This window comes from Eptesicus fuscus, chromosome 8 (assembly GCF_027574615.1).
Source record: "Eptesicus fuscus isolate TK198812 chromosome 8, DD_ASM_mEF_20220401, whole genome shotgun sequence".
Taxonomy (NCBI): Eukaryota; Metazoa; Chordata; class Mammalia; order Chiroptera; family Vespertilionidae; genus Eptesicus; species Eptesicus fuscus.
In genome coordinates, this window is record NC_072480.1 from 84,915,419 (window position 1) to 84,932,067 (window position 16,649).

The window sequence follows — 16,649 nt, forward strand, 5'->3', positions numbered from 1 at the left end:
TTACAGAAAAGTTGCAAGAATAGTACAAGAAAATTCCATATACCCTCCACCAACCTCTCACTAACTATAGCTGGAAGTATCCCAGTGACGTCATAGGATATAATTTCTCAGGATCACTAGTAAAGAACTGTCATTTAATCTGTCACACATTTAATCTCCTAATCATTCCTCCTCCTAATGATAATTAAGATTTGATAAATTAATTTTTGTTACCTATATTGAACCTGGAATCAGAAATATGGAAAAGCCCTCCCTGGCTAGGTGGTTCAGTTGGTTGGAGCATCCCATGCACCAAAATGTTGTCCATTCAATTCCCAGTCAGGGCACTACCTAGGTTTCGGGTTCCACTCCCAGTTGAGGCACATATGGGAGGCAACCAATTGATCTCTCTCTCTCTCTCAAAATCAATAAAAGCATATCTTCTGGCTCTGGCTGGTGTTGTTCAGTGGGTTGGGCATTGTCTCATGCACCACAAGGTTGCTGGTTGGATTCCTGGTCAGTGCACATTGCCAGGTTTTCTGGCTTGATTCCCCAATAGGGGGCAGGCAGGAGGCAGCTCATCAATGTTTCTCTCTCACATCAATGTTTCTCTCTATTCCTGTCTCTAAAAAATAAAATAAAATACACACACACACACACACACACACACACACAAGGTATTCCCCAAAACTGTATAAATGTATACATACTTTAACAACTGATAACTCAATTTTGAAAATAAAATGTATTTTAATAAACACTGCCTTTACAATTATTCAAAGTGTGTGTATATACATTATTTTTGGGACCATATATATCCCTCCATCCTCAGGTGAAGCTAAAAAAAAAAAAAAGTACACAAAAAAGCCCTAAAAACATCACTGAGGTTGTTGATCCAATGTACTATAGAAGTTAAACCATTTCAGATTGAAGAAAATTAATCCTGGCTTGATGATATAGTATTTATTCATTCATTGCAAATCTTAATTGCTTAGAACATTTTGTAACCAATACAACACTGTTAGAAATCTTTTATCTACTCTTACCCTCTAATATAAAAGCACATCTGACCTCATCCAGATGGACAATATTTTGCTAAACTAACAAAGAAATTACCAATCTTTCCAGCCAAGTTATAGATCATTTAAGCTTTTTCCCAGTGATAGTATTTTTTAATCTCTAGAGTTTGTATTACTAAAGTGAAAAAGAAGAGACAGCCGAAACTGGTTTGGCTCAGTGGATAGAGCATCGGCCTGCGGACTGAAGGGTCCCGGGTTCAATTCCGGTCAAGGGCATGTACATTGGTTGCGGGCACATCCCCGGTAGGGGGTGTGCAGGAGGCAGCTGGTCGATGTTTCTCTCTCATCAATGTTTCTAGCTCTCTGTCCCTCTCCCTTCCTCTCTGTAAGAAAATCAATAAAATATATTTAAAAAAAGAAAAAGAAGAGACAGGTAAGGACTGTGTCTTGCACACAATAGACTTTCAGTGTTTTAGCTAATGCTGAATTAAATACCAGGCTGACTTGAATTAAATGGGGAGTGTTTAGTGAGAAAAGAGTCAAAATGTTCTTCCTCCTGGACTCTGTAGACCACGCTTTTTTTTAAATATATATTTTTATTGATTTCAGAGGGGGAAGGGAGAGGGAGAGAAAGATAAAAACATCGATGAGAGGGAAACATCAATCGGCTGACTCCTGCACTCCCCACACTGAGAATCAAGCCCACAAATGAACTGTGGAATTGAACTGTGACCTCCTGGTTCTAGGTCGATGCTCAGCCACTGAGCCACACTGGCTGGGCTGTAGACGATACTTTATTTCACGCATCCCAGCACTGGACTAAACTGAACTGAAGGCCCCAAACTGAAAGATTCACCTTGAACCAGATTTCAAAACCTCCATTACTCTGACCACCCCCTTCCCCTTGAAAGCCCCTATAAGACTCTGTCCAGTAGCATTCTCCCTTATTATAGTTAAGCAATAAATCAAACCTCAACTTAACTACAGGTTGTTCTGGTGATATTTATAACCTGGCAGTTGAGTATTGAAGTCTCCATGGAGATCTAGTTGAGACCAAGGTATTCCTTCCACCAAAGTCCCAGACCCTGGACTTGAAAACAGCACATCCCTGGAGCCTTCTGCTGAACGGCTTGCTGACTGAGATTGTGGGATAAGTAGGTCTCACATTGGGTACAACTCTGAGTTCTTTTTTCATATATATATATATATATATATATATATATATATATATATATATATTGATTTCAGAGAGGAAGAGAGAGGGAGAGAGAGATAGAAACATCAGTGATGAGAGAGAATCATTGATTGGCTGCCTCCTGCACACCCTACACTGGGGCTTGAGCCCACAATCCAGGCATATGCCCTGACTGGAATCGAACCTGGGACCCTTCAGTCCGCAGCCCAACACTCTATCCACTGAGCCAAACCAGCCAGGGCTGAGTTCTTTTTTTGAGCATCCAAAATGCTTAGTTTATTTTGTCTCCTGAGAGTAAGAAACCATTTTAAGGAATCCTTTGGTCATGTGATTAAATTTTTAAAAACTTTTCTTTTGGTAGAAATCTGCTTTGTTACTTACAACACTAGTATTTGTCTCTGTCATTATTTTGTTTTCATCTTTTACAGGAAACCTCACAGGGAAAGGATGGGCATAGGCCCCCAAGTAAAGTCACTTATCAAACTAGCCCTGGAGACCTAGCTGTTCAGTAATCTGTGGACAAACTTTGTCTTGAGTCACTCATCAAGCCCTTTTGAGAACTTTCCTCAGTCTTGTCTTGTTTTGTACATGAGAGTCTAGTTCTGGAAGAGATTTCCTCTCCAAAACTTCTCTGCTTTCCTGGCACTATAGACCTTGCTGGGGTTTATAACTGGAAGGCAGAGCTGTTGGCTCGTCACCTCAAAATATAAGGTACAAATGCAACATCATAGACCTACTGCCCCTGGACTCTGATGGGCTTGTCTTGGTTTAAAACTAAGTCTGCACTCCCTCTGGGCCAGAGTTCTGCTGCTTTCATATATATATGCTATAACTCAAATTTGAATACTTATCTTTTAAAATGATGTAATTTCAAAAAAGATCATTTAGAAGTACAATGGCTATTCTGTGGAACATTTGATGTAAACAAAATTGATTATTTAAGAGGCGCATTAGAATTTAAAGAATCAAACTCCAGTTGTTTTATTTGTATGAAAGAAATTCAGATGCCAAATTGCCAAATTGCTTTCTTGCTTTTTTTTTTTTTTTTTGGTAAGGGGTTTAGAACTTGCTTATTTATTTTTTTAAAAAAATAAAGTAAAATACATCTCCTAAGGAAGCAAATTGCATTCTTAAGAGATTCCTAGGGCCAAGGCAAAAGAAAATGTGAACAACTTAAAAGAATCTTTTTTTTTTTTTTTTAGATCCCAAGAAATCATAACTCCAAACCTTACAGCCTTTATCCTGCAATTCCTCTTCCCAAATTGTGTTCATCAACGTTCCTCTATCTCATTCTCTGATCTGTTCTCCTTCCCTCCTAGCTGGCCAGAAACCCTCAAAGCTCAATTACCCCTTGAAATTAAACTTCTCTTTAAACAAGGAAATGTTCTTTTGGTTGATTTTAAGCTCTTATCTTGCTCTAGGAGCCATTGTCCAAAACCTTAGAAAGCCTACACAGGGTAGACAAATTTATGCCGAGGGGAAAAAAAATTACTTGATATGAGGTGTTTACAACCTGGAGAATTCCACCATATCTCTCAAGTGATGAGGCATTTGTTTTACTGGGCCTGTTATTAGTCTGTTATTAAAGAGCTTTGCAAAGACCTACCATACTCAGCTACTTCACTGTCCATGTCACCCAACATTCAGGAGAGATGGAAAGAAAAAAGGAAATTCTAAGACTAAAATTAGCAAAATTATTGGAAACTCTCAAACTTCCAGGGCCTCAAGTATTGTCATTGGCTTTAATGATGATGAGATAACTGCTTCTGGTTCATGAAATTATCCCGGTAGTGGTACAGAATAGGAGCTGGCTTAGACCTGATATTGGTCTCTGATAGGGAATAGGTACTCTTTTAGGGGAAGAATATTGTGCTTACATCTCTGCAGACCTCTCTGGAATCTTTAATGTTACTAAAACGACCTAAGAAGCAAATAAAAAAATCAGAAAATTAGGTAATTTGTCTAATGACACCAAATCTGATTTGGAAGGAATCTTCACCTTAGTGATCCGACCTATTGTCTTTTTTTATATATAAGTATATTTTTATTGATTTCAGAGAGAAAGGGAGAGGGAGAGAGGGATAGAAACATCAAAGAAGAGAGAAAATCATTAATCGGCTGTTTCCTACATGCCCCCCACTGGGGATGTGCCCGCAACCAAGGTACATGCCCTTGCCCTTGACCAGAATTGAACCTGGGACCTTCAGTCCACAGGCTGATGCTCTATCCACTGAGCCAAACCAGCTAGGGTCTTGATTTATGTGGGCACTCTTGGCTGTCAGTGAGAAGAGAACGACAAACTCTGAACATGATCCTTCTCTTAGTACCGTGGTTGGCAAACTGTGGCTCGTGAGCCACATGTGGCTCTTTGGCCCCTTGACTGTGGCTCTTCCACAAAATACCATGGCCTGGGCGAGTCTATTTTGAAGAAGTGGCATTAGAAGAAGTTTAAGTTTAAAAAATTTGGCTCTCAAAAGAAATTTCAATCGTTGTACTGTTGATATTTGGCTCTGTTGACTAATGAGTTTGCCAACCACTGTCTCAGTATATTTGTCTATGTTGCAGTGTTGCAGATGGGTGGTCTCCAGAGTCCTAAATGCTAAAGAACAACAGCTGCCCCTTCAAATAATTCAACAAACAATTATCACACCAAAAGAGCAGGAATGTCTGATTTTGTGGAGGTTGAAGCAAATACCTTCAGTATCTTGAAGGCTGAACCAACCATTCCCAGAAACTGGATACAGGATGTGATGTCTCAAATAGTTGCGAAGATCACACTGATCACACACCCAATAACTAAGGGCTTATCTTCAGGCCAGGATGGAAAAGGGCCACAAGGGAGGAAGATGAAAACACAGTTTGCTGTCTTCATTAGCATGGCTTTCTTATTCCATAATTTTGCTATCCCAGGAGACTCTCCTCCAGAAGATAAAAGTTGCAAATAACTTTGTAGTTCATCCTAGGAACTTATCAAAAGACCCAGCAACTCAGGAAAGCATCAGTATAAGAGTTTATATTCCAAGATGCTTTAGACACCCCATTTTGCTGTTTCCACAAATCCTAAACTCTTATATCATGATAATTACCCAATTCCAATCAAGTCCTTGCATTGAAAGACCCACCTTAAACCAGACTTCAAAATTACAATAATTCAGGCTTTGCTGTTTTTTCCTCTGAGATGCTATGTGTCGAGTTAGCATTTATTCTCCCTTCCTCTAATGAACAATAAACTCAATTTTGTGTTACCAAGAGGTTACTTGGGTAGTATTTGAGAAGTGAGCAATCTACAAGGACAAAGAGAAAATAATAAAGACAATAAAGAAAAAAGGCAGATTACAATAAAATAATGGCAAGAACACTAAAAAAACAAAAACACAAACAAAAAAACAAAACACTTCTCATCAATAAAAATAAATGCTGGAAGACAATGAGCTAATATCTTTGATACACCGAGGAAATATCATTGGGAACCTACATTTCTAAAGTCAGGCAAAAATATCACTTCCAAGACAGGAAAAATTGGAAACTTTTAGACATGCAAGCACTTAGAAATTTCATACCAATAGTCCCTTCCAAAAAGAACTACTGAATAAATGAACTTGGAAGGAAAGAACAGGATAAAGAATCAAGAGTATGCAAAAAAAAATTTGTTAAAATATACTGATATGTCTAAATAAATATTGAGTGTTTTTAAAAACTTAAAATATCAATTATTTTTGTGTGTTTTCAAAAACCAGCTGGCACTCCAGTTAAAGATAGCATATTTTTAAAAAGCATGCAATTCTGCTTCCTCCTGCAACCCCACAAAAATGACAGTCCAAAGATGTTTTTTTAAAACATTAAACCTACCAGAATGAAAGGATAGGAAATATTTCAGTAGCAACAAAATGTTGACAAATGTTGATGATCAATCTGATTTGTTCCACAGAGCACCCAGAAGGCCAGGGAACTGGCAACAGTAGGTATCTCTGGAAGTGTGAAGATGAGCTGAAAACATAGACTTGATTGGAAGTCTGTTTAACTGAAACTCCACAGACCTCCTGTCACTGCACCTGCTCCTTCCCTCCCCAGCATAAGCTCCAAGGCTTATTCTCTGAAGAAGTAAAACAGAGAGTCTCTTGACTGGGGGGGATAGCAAGCATATTTGAACATGGTGGTAACCTACTAAAAACAGAGGATGCCCAGGGAACAGGGCTTCCAAAGGTAAAGGGAATTCCCAGCATGAGGGTCAGAGAACACTCCAGGGTAACAGCTCTGCATTAGTCTAGAGACCCACCAGTCCAGATGGGAATCAGGCAGAAGGCTTCCAAAAAAATTTATGGGAAAAATGATACTGAGAAGCCCGGCCAGCGTGGCTCAGTGGTTGAATGTCGACCTATGAACCAGGAGGTCACAGTTCGATTCCAGAGCAGGGCACATGCCCAGGTTTGCAGGTTTGATCCCTAGTGTGGGGTGTGCAGGAAGCAGATGATCAATGATTCTCTCTCATCATTCAGGTTTCTATCTCTCTCTCCCTCTCACTTCTGTTCTGAAATCAATCAAAAAAATGTTAATAATAATTTAAAAAAAACAAAACAGAAACCTGTGAATTTTGTGTGTCTAATAATAGAGCTTGGTATCCCAAACAAAAATTTACTGAATTAGATGGAGAATTTAACAAGCCCACAAACATGTGAAAGATTTTAATTCCTCTCTCAAAAGCTGGTAAAACAAGACCAAAAATTAAGAATTTAGAATATTTTAAAGCCTTGCATAGAAGAGAAATAAAGATAGAAATTTGCATCCCAAAACGGAGATTGAATATTCTCTTCAAGCATGTGTGAGGCAATTCCTAAAATTGGCCACATTAGAAGCCACTAGGGAAATCTGAGGCAGTTTTATAGAGCTGACACTTATAATTACTTCATACTGATTGGAGAAAATTTGGGAAATGTAGACAGTTTAAAGCACAAGATAAAAACCATATGCAGTCCACTCTGACCAGAGTTTACCACTTTTAACATTTGACATATTTCCTTAAGTCTTCTTCAAAATGTGTATTTATATGCTTTTTCTTTCCTTTTTAAAAAATAATACTGAATTTTATAGTATTTTCCTTTGTATCCTGTTTCATTTGCAAATAATAATTTTGGCTTATTTCCCCTACAGGTACACTCTCTCTAGAATTTATTTTCATTACAAAGCCAAGCTAATGGGAAGAATATCTGCTACCTGCCATAAGGTGTGGTTTCTAGGAAGAAAATTAATCATCACCGTGGTAAGATGTGTTCACCCCCAGGTAAATCAGGGAGAAAGTGGCTACGGAATGCATTGTGGAGAAGAAAGGTATTATCCCGGCTTAAAGCAAAAAACCAGATTCTCACTCGAAGCAAAGGACCCACTTGCCTTCCTCCCCAAGCAAGAGGGGGGCGGGGATCCCCATTAACACCAGCCCAACACCTGAGAAGACAGCACCCAAAACACTAGCCGGGACCTAGGGGGCGGAAGTGCTAAATAGGGGCCAAGAAAGAAGCTAAAGAAGGACTGGGACTGGGGGCACGCAGATATAGAATAAGTCAGTATCAATACCGGGCGCCTCCAAGGACACTGTCTTCCTCTGCCCTCCTTCCCTCACCACACTCCCATCGCGACGTAAAGTCACACCTGTTGGGCCTCTGCTACTTGATCCTTGAGGTGAAAGAGCTGTTTAACCCTGCGAGGGCCTACAGGGTGGAGCAGATCAGGAAAGACCGGCCTGTCTGTACTTTGGGGGCGGGCACTCCTTCTGCGCCCCTTTCCTGGGGGAGGGGGGGGGGCGGGATTAGAAAGTAGCAGGGACACCCCAGGGCACTGCATCTCCCCACCTCCAGCACTCACTCTCGGTCCTGCCTTTGGGGGGGGTCATGTCCTCTAGGAGGAGGGAAATCAAGCCCCTGCTGGAACCTCTTCTTTAGCACAGAATTACCTGGGGATCCTGTCACTTTGGCCAGTACCTTCTCTGACCCAAAGATCCAGCCTGATCTGCCCGCCCGGCTGCTGCGAATGTAGCCAGTCCTGATTTCAGCTGCAGCGGATACCAGGTTCTCTACGTCCTGCCTTCCTCCTGCGGGACAGTTCTCCCCGGTCCGCTTGGCTCTCAGCAGCCTCATCTGGTCCCATTCATTACCGTCCCACCTCCCCCATCACACGCGCTAGGCCTGGGGGAAGGCGGTGCCGTCTTTGCCCTGAAGTGTCTCCCGTCTCAGAGCTGGTATATGCGGAATCGATGCACACAGACAACAGTGAGATGAAAGCCTGGGGTGGGGCGGGAACCGGGTGGAGGGAGGTAAGGGGCGGAGAAGGGGACATCTCCACAATGAAGAGTAAGAGCATACATAAACCAGAAAACCATCTCGGAGCTGGCAGGTGCTTAGAGCAGAAGGGGGGTGGGGGGTGAAGGTAAGAGGTTAACATCACGAAGAGGCCGCACCGGTGAGGCCCGGGAGGAGCTCACTGCCCGCTGAGCTGGGGAACGGGCTCTGGGAACCCCGCTGCGCCTCCCCCCGAGCGGCGGCACCGGCTTAGGGGGCTTTAGGAAGCCGCTAAGGACTCGACCTGGGGAGCCAGGCTGCCAGGATTTGAAGCTTAGCTAGGGCCAGGCCTGGGGTGTGACTTGAGCAAATTCCTAAGCCTCTCCGAGCCTCAGCCTCCTCCTCCCTAAAATGGGGGCGCCTGATAGACCTGTGGCGAGCATAAAAGGAGCTGGGATTTGTGAAACAGGTGGGGGGTGGGGGGGGGGGAGGTGTGCACACGGATGAGCTCCTGACTGTGATTTATGAGCGGCGTGTTCTCAGCATGCGGACGGTCCAGGTGAGTGACTATGTGATGAATGAGCGCTGCCCGGGCAGGAGCGTGTGTGTTGAAGACACCATCTGGGACCACTTGCATCATGTCATCTTTAAGCGAAATGCCTTGCCATTGGCGCGGCTCCGAAAACACACATGCACACGGGCGGGCGAGCGGGCCTGCGGGGCGGAGCTGCTCGCTGCGTGGCCCGGGTGGGTCTGTCCACACGAGCGCGCGGGTGGGGGGTGCGGGCGGGGTGGGGGGTGCGGGCCAGCCCGCGCTGCGTGTCCCCCTCCGGCCGCTGGGCGTGCGGCTGCGTCCCTGTGTGTCACCGGCGCACACGGGTGTGAGCGCTGCTTCGACGCGCGTGTCATGGCTTAAAAATAGCTGCTCGGCGGCCCAGCGGTCGTGCCGAGGCGGCCGAGGCGACGGCAACAACAGGGGAGTCATGGCCCAGGGGCTGCGGGCGCCTGCGATCGGCCTCCGGGACTGAGACCCCGCGGCTCAGAGAGGTAGAAGGGCGCCTGCGGGTGGGGGGGGGGGGCGGAATGGGGGGAGGGTGTCGCCTTCCCAGCGGGGCTGTGGGGGAGGGTGGGGGCGCCCTCCCGGGCCCCCTCCCGCACCCTCCGCCGCCAGGCTGGCTGGGTTGCAAGGGCTGGGCGACAGCCACGAACCTGTTACAACAGCCAGAGGGAGCTGGGGGGATGGGGAGGGGGATGGCGCAGACGAGGCCCCTGGAAGCCTGCAGATGGGACTGCAGAATGCAGAGGGATGTACCCCGGGACAGGATGGGGCTTCTCCGCCCCCCACCCCCAGGAGAAAGAGAGTCCCCTGGAGTGGCTTCTTGTTACCATGCAGCATCCCATGGGCAGCAGGGTCTGCTTCCAGGGAGGGTTCGGAGTAGAGACGTGGGCTCCTTAGGCCTGAGGGGACAGGTAGATGGTGATGGTGATGGTGGCGGTGGCGGCGGCGGCTATAGGGCTGTGTTTTGGTGCTCTGACTCGGATACTGGAAAAATGTCTCCCCGCACACCCCAAATCCTGTCGCCCCTCACCACTCCTTTTCCTAATACCCCCGCTTCTTCCGCCCTGGAAGTGCGTGGTCTCCGCTGGCCCAGGAGAAAGATGAGAGCGTGTGGGAGGACAGAGGTGGCCTGTGCTGCAGGACCTCCTGCTGAGGGCTCTGGGGCTGAAGACAGAAGAGGGTGGGAGAGGGAGCCTTCACACCCACCTTCCTGCCTTTTCAGACACACAGGCAGGGCCACCGTGGGAAAGGAGGGGTAGGGAGGGCTCCTGCCACAGCAGCCCCCCACCCCCCCACCCCCGCCCCTGCCTGAAGGTCCCAAGTCTCCAAGGCTGGCCCTGCCCAGCAGCTCAGCACACGGTCCCCCTTTCAAAGGGCCAGCTGTCCGGAGCAAGTCAGAGGCAGGGCCCATGCGCCCTGGGAGGTCATTCCAGCCTCGGAGCCCCTCCCCACGCCTGCCCAGCAGGATCCCTCATTCTCCCCTTTCCTCCTCCTTCTCCAGTCTCCCACCCTCATCACCACACACACACACACACACACACACACACACACACACAATACTCTAGTCCTGCTTCAGCTCAGACATTCTCACAGTAGAGATGAGGTTTAATCTCCCATGCTGATCAAAGGAGGGTGGTTTGATTGTTGTGCACAGAGATTGGCGCCTTCTCCTGTGGGCTCCTGCATTCAGCAGGTATTCTTCCAAACTTACACTGCCCTTTATTGCTATTCCCATTCACCCCATGCCCCCATCATGCACTTCCCATGCAGGCTTATCTCCGAGTCAGTGGTAGGGTGGGCATGGGTTAAAGCAGACCATCTCTGGGCACGGGAAGAGGAGGAGGCTTGACATATGTCAGGGCCTCAGCTACCGCCGTCTTCCTGCTGATTCTCCCTGGATGGAGAGAGCCACCTTACCTCCCTTCCCAGCCTCTCTGGCTGTAGCCCCAGGCAGATGAACCCGGATTCGGGCTGGCAAGAGCTCCAGCGTGGGCCCTGCCACCCAAACACCACATGATTGGGGGGGGGGGGCAGTGGAGGGGGGGTGCTGGAGCAGAAACGGGCAGCTGGGCAGCTCCCTCTCCCTGTAAACAAGGACATGTGACTCTCCCACCTCCTTGTGTGGCAGAACCAAAAGAGCAGAGAGATCAGAGCTGCCGAAGCTGAAGGAGAAGAAAACCCCGGAGCCCTGCCAGGGCCAGACTTCCCTCCCCTCCCTGGAGAATCCGCTCCCCGGGGCCCAGCCCTGTTGACGGGAAGGGAAGCAGCTGCTCTGGACTCACTCAGGTGTGTTTCCCATCCCTTCCTCTTCCAGCAACAGCTACCTGGAGACTGAGCCGGCTTCGCAGCGGCCACCCGGGCAGCAGCGCTGCGGTTTCTGGCCTCTAAGATGTGTCCTGGGAACTGGCTCTGGGCCTCCATGACTTTCATGGCCCGCTTCTCCCGGAGTAGCTCCAGGTCTCCTGTCCGCACCAGAAGGGCCTTGGAGGAGATGCCCACTGTTCAACATCCCTTCCTCAATGTCTTCGAGTTAGAGAGGCTTCTCTACACAGGCAAGACAGCCTGTAACCACGCGGACGAGGTCTGGCCGGGCCTCTACCTCGGAGACCAGTATGTACCCAGCAAACGGGGGCCAAGGCCAAGTGTGTGTGTGTGTGTGTGTGTGTGTGTGTGTGTGAGTGTAGGAAGAAAGGAGAAGGGTGGCAGACAGGCAGTGAGTTGTATTGTGGGTTCCAGATTGAGGTTCAAGGGGTGGGGATGTATGGACATGGAATGGAGGCTCCAGGGTTTGGGGGTGGGCAGGATTATTGATCTACCCAACTCTGGTCAGAAAGACTGTCATTTATTTAGCAAAATTTTTAATCTTTTGTGTTTTTTTTGTTTTTAATCTTTATGCTAGTAGTGAGGATATTTTTTCCCATTGATTTTTTAAAAAATATATTTTTATTTATTTCAGAGAAGAAAGTTAGAGAGGAAGGGAGAGGGATAGAGAAATAGAAACACCAATGATGAGAGGGAATCATTGATTGGTTGCTTCCTGCACGCCCCACACTGGGGATCGAGCTCACAACCTGAGCATGTGCCCTGACCAGGAACCGAACCATAACTTCCTGGTTCATAGGTCGATGCTCAACCACTGAGCCATGCCGGCTGGGCTCCATTGATTTTTTAGAGACCGTGGAAAGAAGGAATGAGGTGGGGGAGAGAGAGAGAAACATCCATGTGAGAGAGGCACATGGATTGGTTGCCTCCCACACATGCCGCAACCCAAGAGTGGGGATTGGACCTACAGAACCCAGGTAGTGCCCTGGACCGGCATGGAACCTGTGACCCTCTGGTGCACAGGCCAATGCTCGACCACTAAGCCATGCCGGCCAGGGTGCAAGATTTATTATTGAAGGCTCTGTGCTGGGTATAACAGATGACTTATCTACCTTCCATCTGCTATGGGGCAACGTGGGGCTGTGGAGGGAAGAGCTTCCGAGGAAAAGTAGTCCGCTTCTCTCTCTTCAGGGCTCTTTAGTATACAAGGAGTTTTTCACATGCATTTTCTCTCTTAATCTTCACAACAGCTTGTGAGGTAGGTACCACTATCCCCAGGTTACAGATGAGGAAACTGAAGCTCAGAGAAGTTGTGACTGGCCCAAGGTCACACAGGTCGTAAGTAGCAGAGCCAGGACTTGGAGGTTTCAGTTCAGTGCTCTTTCTACTTGCACTGGACGGGGCATCTGCCCTAAGATATGGCCATGAGAGGCGTCTGCCACTAAGCGGAGGGGTATGGGCCACATGAACACCTAAAGGTGATGTCATAAAGCAGGGTAAATGTGAGCATGAAATAACTGGCAAAAAAAGGATTCTGGTTGTCAAAGAGAAAATAAAGTAACAGGGGAGCCAGGTGCAAGGGTCGGAGTCATATCACCTCAAGGTTAGGGGGGATGTTAAAAGGGAGCTGGTCCAAACTGATGGCCCATCTGATGTCCCAATCCCCTCTGTTGCATCCATGCCCACACACTGACCTCCTCTCTCGGCTTCAATAGCCCCGTGACAGGAGAATTACTCTTTCCCAGGGTCCTTGCATCTTCCTTCATCGAGATTCCACTGTTAGTATGGACTTCTTGCATGGAGTTCAGATCCAGCCATTCCTTCCTCCAGATCAAGTAAAATCCCCGTGGTCAAAGCTCTCCTCAATGTTTTATTATGGCTATTGTTTACCCACCCCCTTAGTCTCTTCTTCTCCAGGCAAAACCTCCCCAGGGCAAGACTCCAGGTCATTGCTTATCTTGGTTCCTCCCTTCTGGGCCATCAGTAAGCAGAGTGGAGGCCTCGGGCCAATGACAGTAGCTCCGCAGTGGGCAGGGCACAGACCAGGGACTCGCTTCCCCACCCTTCCTCTAACCTCTACTCAATGCAGGGACATAGCTAACAACCACCGTGAGCTGCGGCGCCTGGGCATCACCCACGTCCTCAATGCCTCACACAGCAGGTGGCGAGGCACACACGAGGCCTACGAGGGGCTGGGCATCCGCTACCTGGGTGTCGAGGCCCATGACTCGCCAGCCTTTGACATGAGCATCCACTTCCAGACAGCTGCCGACTTCATCCACCGGGCGCTGAGCCTGCCTGGAGGTAGGAGGGGCAGCAGGGAGGGGAGGGACAGTGGACGTTGAGTTGGGGAAAAGCCCGAGGGTCCTGGTGTGGGGAGAGAGAGGTTTTAATGACATGACAAAATTCCCAGGATATGATATGAAGGAAACCATGCTGTCAGCCATTTAAGAAAAAAAAAAAAAAAAAAAAAATACATGGCTGCCCTAGCCAGTTTTGCTAAGTGGATAGAGCGTCCGCCTGCAGACTGAAGGGTCCCAGGTTCGATTCCAGCCAAGGGCACATCCCCAGGTTTCGGGTTCGATCCCCAGTGCGGGGCGTGCAGGGAGGCAGCCAATCAATGATTCTCTCTTATCATTGATGTTTCTACCTCTCTCTCCCTCTCCCTTTCTAAAATCAATAAGATATATTTGTAAAAAAATAAAATAAAAAAATACATGGTGTTCACTTCGGCAGCACATATACTAAAATTGGAAGATACGGAGAAGATTAGCATGGCCCCTGCGCAAGGATGACATGCAAATCCGTGAAGCGTTCCATATTTAAAATAATAAAATAAAAAATACATGAAATAATGTAAAGACATAAAAAAGGAGAAGGAATGAATCCAAAATGTTAAGAGAGTGGCAAGTTGCACCTGGGTGGTAGGATTATGGGTGATATATTTCCATCTTTTGTTCCTTTATATATTTCTAAACTTTCCAGTTCTACTTTGAGCATGTCTTGCTTTAGTGATCAGGGGGGAAAAAAGTGTATAAAAATATATTAAACACCCCACAAAAAAAAAATGGTTGATAGAAAACAGCAAGATGGAAGGTGGGGGAGACCGAGGAGCGACCAGGTCGGACTCAGGGTGTTTCCCATGACGAGCTCAGCAATATCAGCTGAGGCCCCACTCTGCACAGAGCTCGGGTTTGCATTATTTATGAGAGTCCCTCCCTTGAGCCCTCTCTGGGTTTATGGATGCTGACCTGCTGCCTGTTCTCCATATCATTCGGTCTAGAGAATTTGCTGGGGAATCTGCATTCTTTTTAAAAAATATGTTTTTATTGATTTCAGAGAGAGGGAGGGAGAGGGAGAGAGAGAGAGAAACATCAATGATGAGAGAGAATCATCCATCAGCTGCCTTCTGCATGCCTCCCGCTGGGGATTGAGCCCAAAACCCGGGCATGTGCTCTGACTGGGAATCGAACCGTGACCTCCTGGTTCATAAGTTGATGCTTAAACACTGGGCCACACTGGCCAGGCGGGATCTGCATTCTTACCACCACTCATCTGCACCTCACCCTGTCTCCACACACCTCTGTCACATCTCCCTCCTCACGCTCTGCATAGCCCTCTCCCTCGCCTCCTCCACCACCCCCCCCCCCCACAAACAGTGCCACAGCTGCCTCTGTGTCTGTCCTCACAGGGAAGATCCTGGTGCACTGTGCCGTGGGAGTGAGCCGATCCGCCACGCTGGTGCTGGCCTACCTCATGCTGTACCACCACCTCACCCTCGTGGAGGCCATCAAGAAGGTCAAGGACCACCGAGGCATCATCCCCAACCGGGGCTTCTTGAGACAGCTCCTCGCCCTGGACCGCAGGCTGCGGCAGGGTCTGGAGGCCTGAGGGGTGGGGAAGGGAGTTCGGGCCAGGCCCGTGGGTCCCTGGCTCCCAGCTGGAGAGAGGAGGCCCAGTGACAGGTATGGGGAGGCCCAGAGACCCCATCCTCTCCTATAGGCAGGAGAGTGAGAGGGCTGGAGCGTGGTCCCACCATTGCTGTTTGTCTTGATGGGGTGGGGAGTGAGGGTCAGGGTGTGATGGACACCCAGGAGGGAGCTGACCAGGGAAGGAAGCAGCTAGGCTGTAGGCCGAAGTCGGTCCTGGGATTCAGACCCCGTTGGATTCCAGCCAGGGCGCCCCCAGTGACTCAGAGCCCCTTCCCCCCTTTGTGCCCAGGTGTTCCCCTTTCTCGCTTGTCAAAACAAAAGGGTCCTCTCTGTCCTGCGCTGGTGCAGGGAATCTGAATGTGATGGCGCAGGGCTTCGTGGAGATGGTAGTGTGGGGACAGCCGGTGAAGAGGTGGCATGAAAAACTGTGAAACCCGAGGGGAAAACCCACAGACTTGTTACTCCAAGCACAGGAAGAGGAGGTGTGGGAGGGTTGGCACTGTGCCCACGGGTGCTGACTGTGGCCCAGAACCACAGAGGTGCATGACTGGGAGCCTTTAGATGATAGCTTGCAAGTGTCTGGAGGAAAAATAAAGATGGTGGACAAGAAAAGAGCCTCCTGAAGTCATTGACAGCTTGTTTGAGTTCTGTGCCTCTTCCCTGAGAACCCAGCCTTGCTGGGGCAGCAACAGTTCTTGACTCCCTCATATTGGTCACAAGACCCCCCCCACCACCCCACCTAGCCTTTAAGCCTCCACCCCCAGTTCTTAGGGGAGGTTTCTCCCAAGTCCAATTTCACACTTCAGCTTAGTGAGATTTTGAATTGTTATTTCCAGCTGTGTCCACACAGGGGCAGCAGAGGACCAAAAACTTCAGGTTTGCGACCATTTTTACATAGCTGCGCGTGCACACACACCCTTCATCTCCTACGTTTAAAATACTGTTCACAAGCTCGAGTGTGTAGGAAATATAACTTTATTCTCAAAAGTCAACCTGGTTTCTGTAGCAGGTCCCCACTAGAATAGGATAGCAGAATATGATCTTAAACCAATCCCAGCCTAAATCCTTCCTTCAGATTTTTTGTTTTCCTGTTGCCAAGGAACAGGAGGAGGAGGGAGGGGACGTGATGTAATTGCTTCCTCTTCTAATCTTTCTAGGTTTGCCTAAGAGAAGTGTAACACCGGCTCCTTAGTAAACTTAATTAAACATTTGACTCGACAACCAGGGAGAAAAGGATGGTCTCTCTGTTATCCCAAGGGCCAAACTGCCAGCTACCACCTCCCTCCTTTTAAAAAAGGCGTGTTCCCAGCACAGAATATCTGCCTAAATGGAAGAAAGGGATGGGATGGGATGGGATGGGATGGGATGGGATGG

The 16,649-nt window shown here is 47.9% G+C and overlaps 1 protein-coding gene and 1 non-coding gene across 2 annotated transcripts; both read left to right on the forward strand.

The window, feature by feature from the left end:
• Window positions 1-9,342: 9,342 nt before the first annotated feature.
• DUSP26 (dual specificity phosphatase 26) lies at window positions 9,343-15,640 on the forward strand. Its single transcript, XM_028152535.2, has 4 exons — window positions 9,343-9,509; window positions 11,336-11,631; window positions 13,433-13,647; window positions 15,035-15,640. Exons 2-4 carry the CDS (start codon window positions 11,411-11,413, stop codon window positions 15,232-15,234), a joined length of 636 nt encoding a protein of 211 aa, XP_028008336.1. The 5' UTR covers window positions 9,343-9,509; window positions 11,336-11,410; the 3' UTR covers window positions 15,235-15,640.
• On the forward strand, window positions 14,064-14,169 carry LOC114233285 (U6 spliceosomal RNA). Its single transcript, XR_003619435.1, has one exon. It is a non-coding gene; the product is annotated as a U6 spliceosomal RNA (small nuclear RNA).
• Window positions 15,641-16,649: the final 1,009 nt, after the last annotated feature.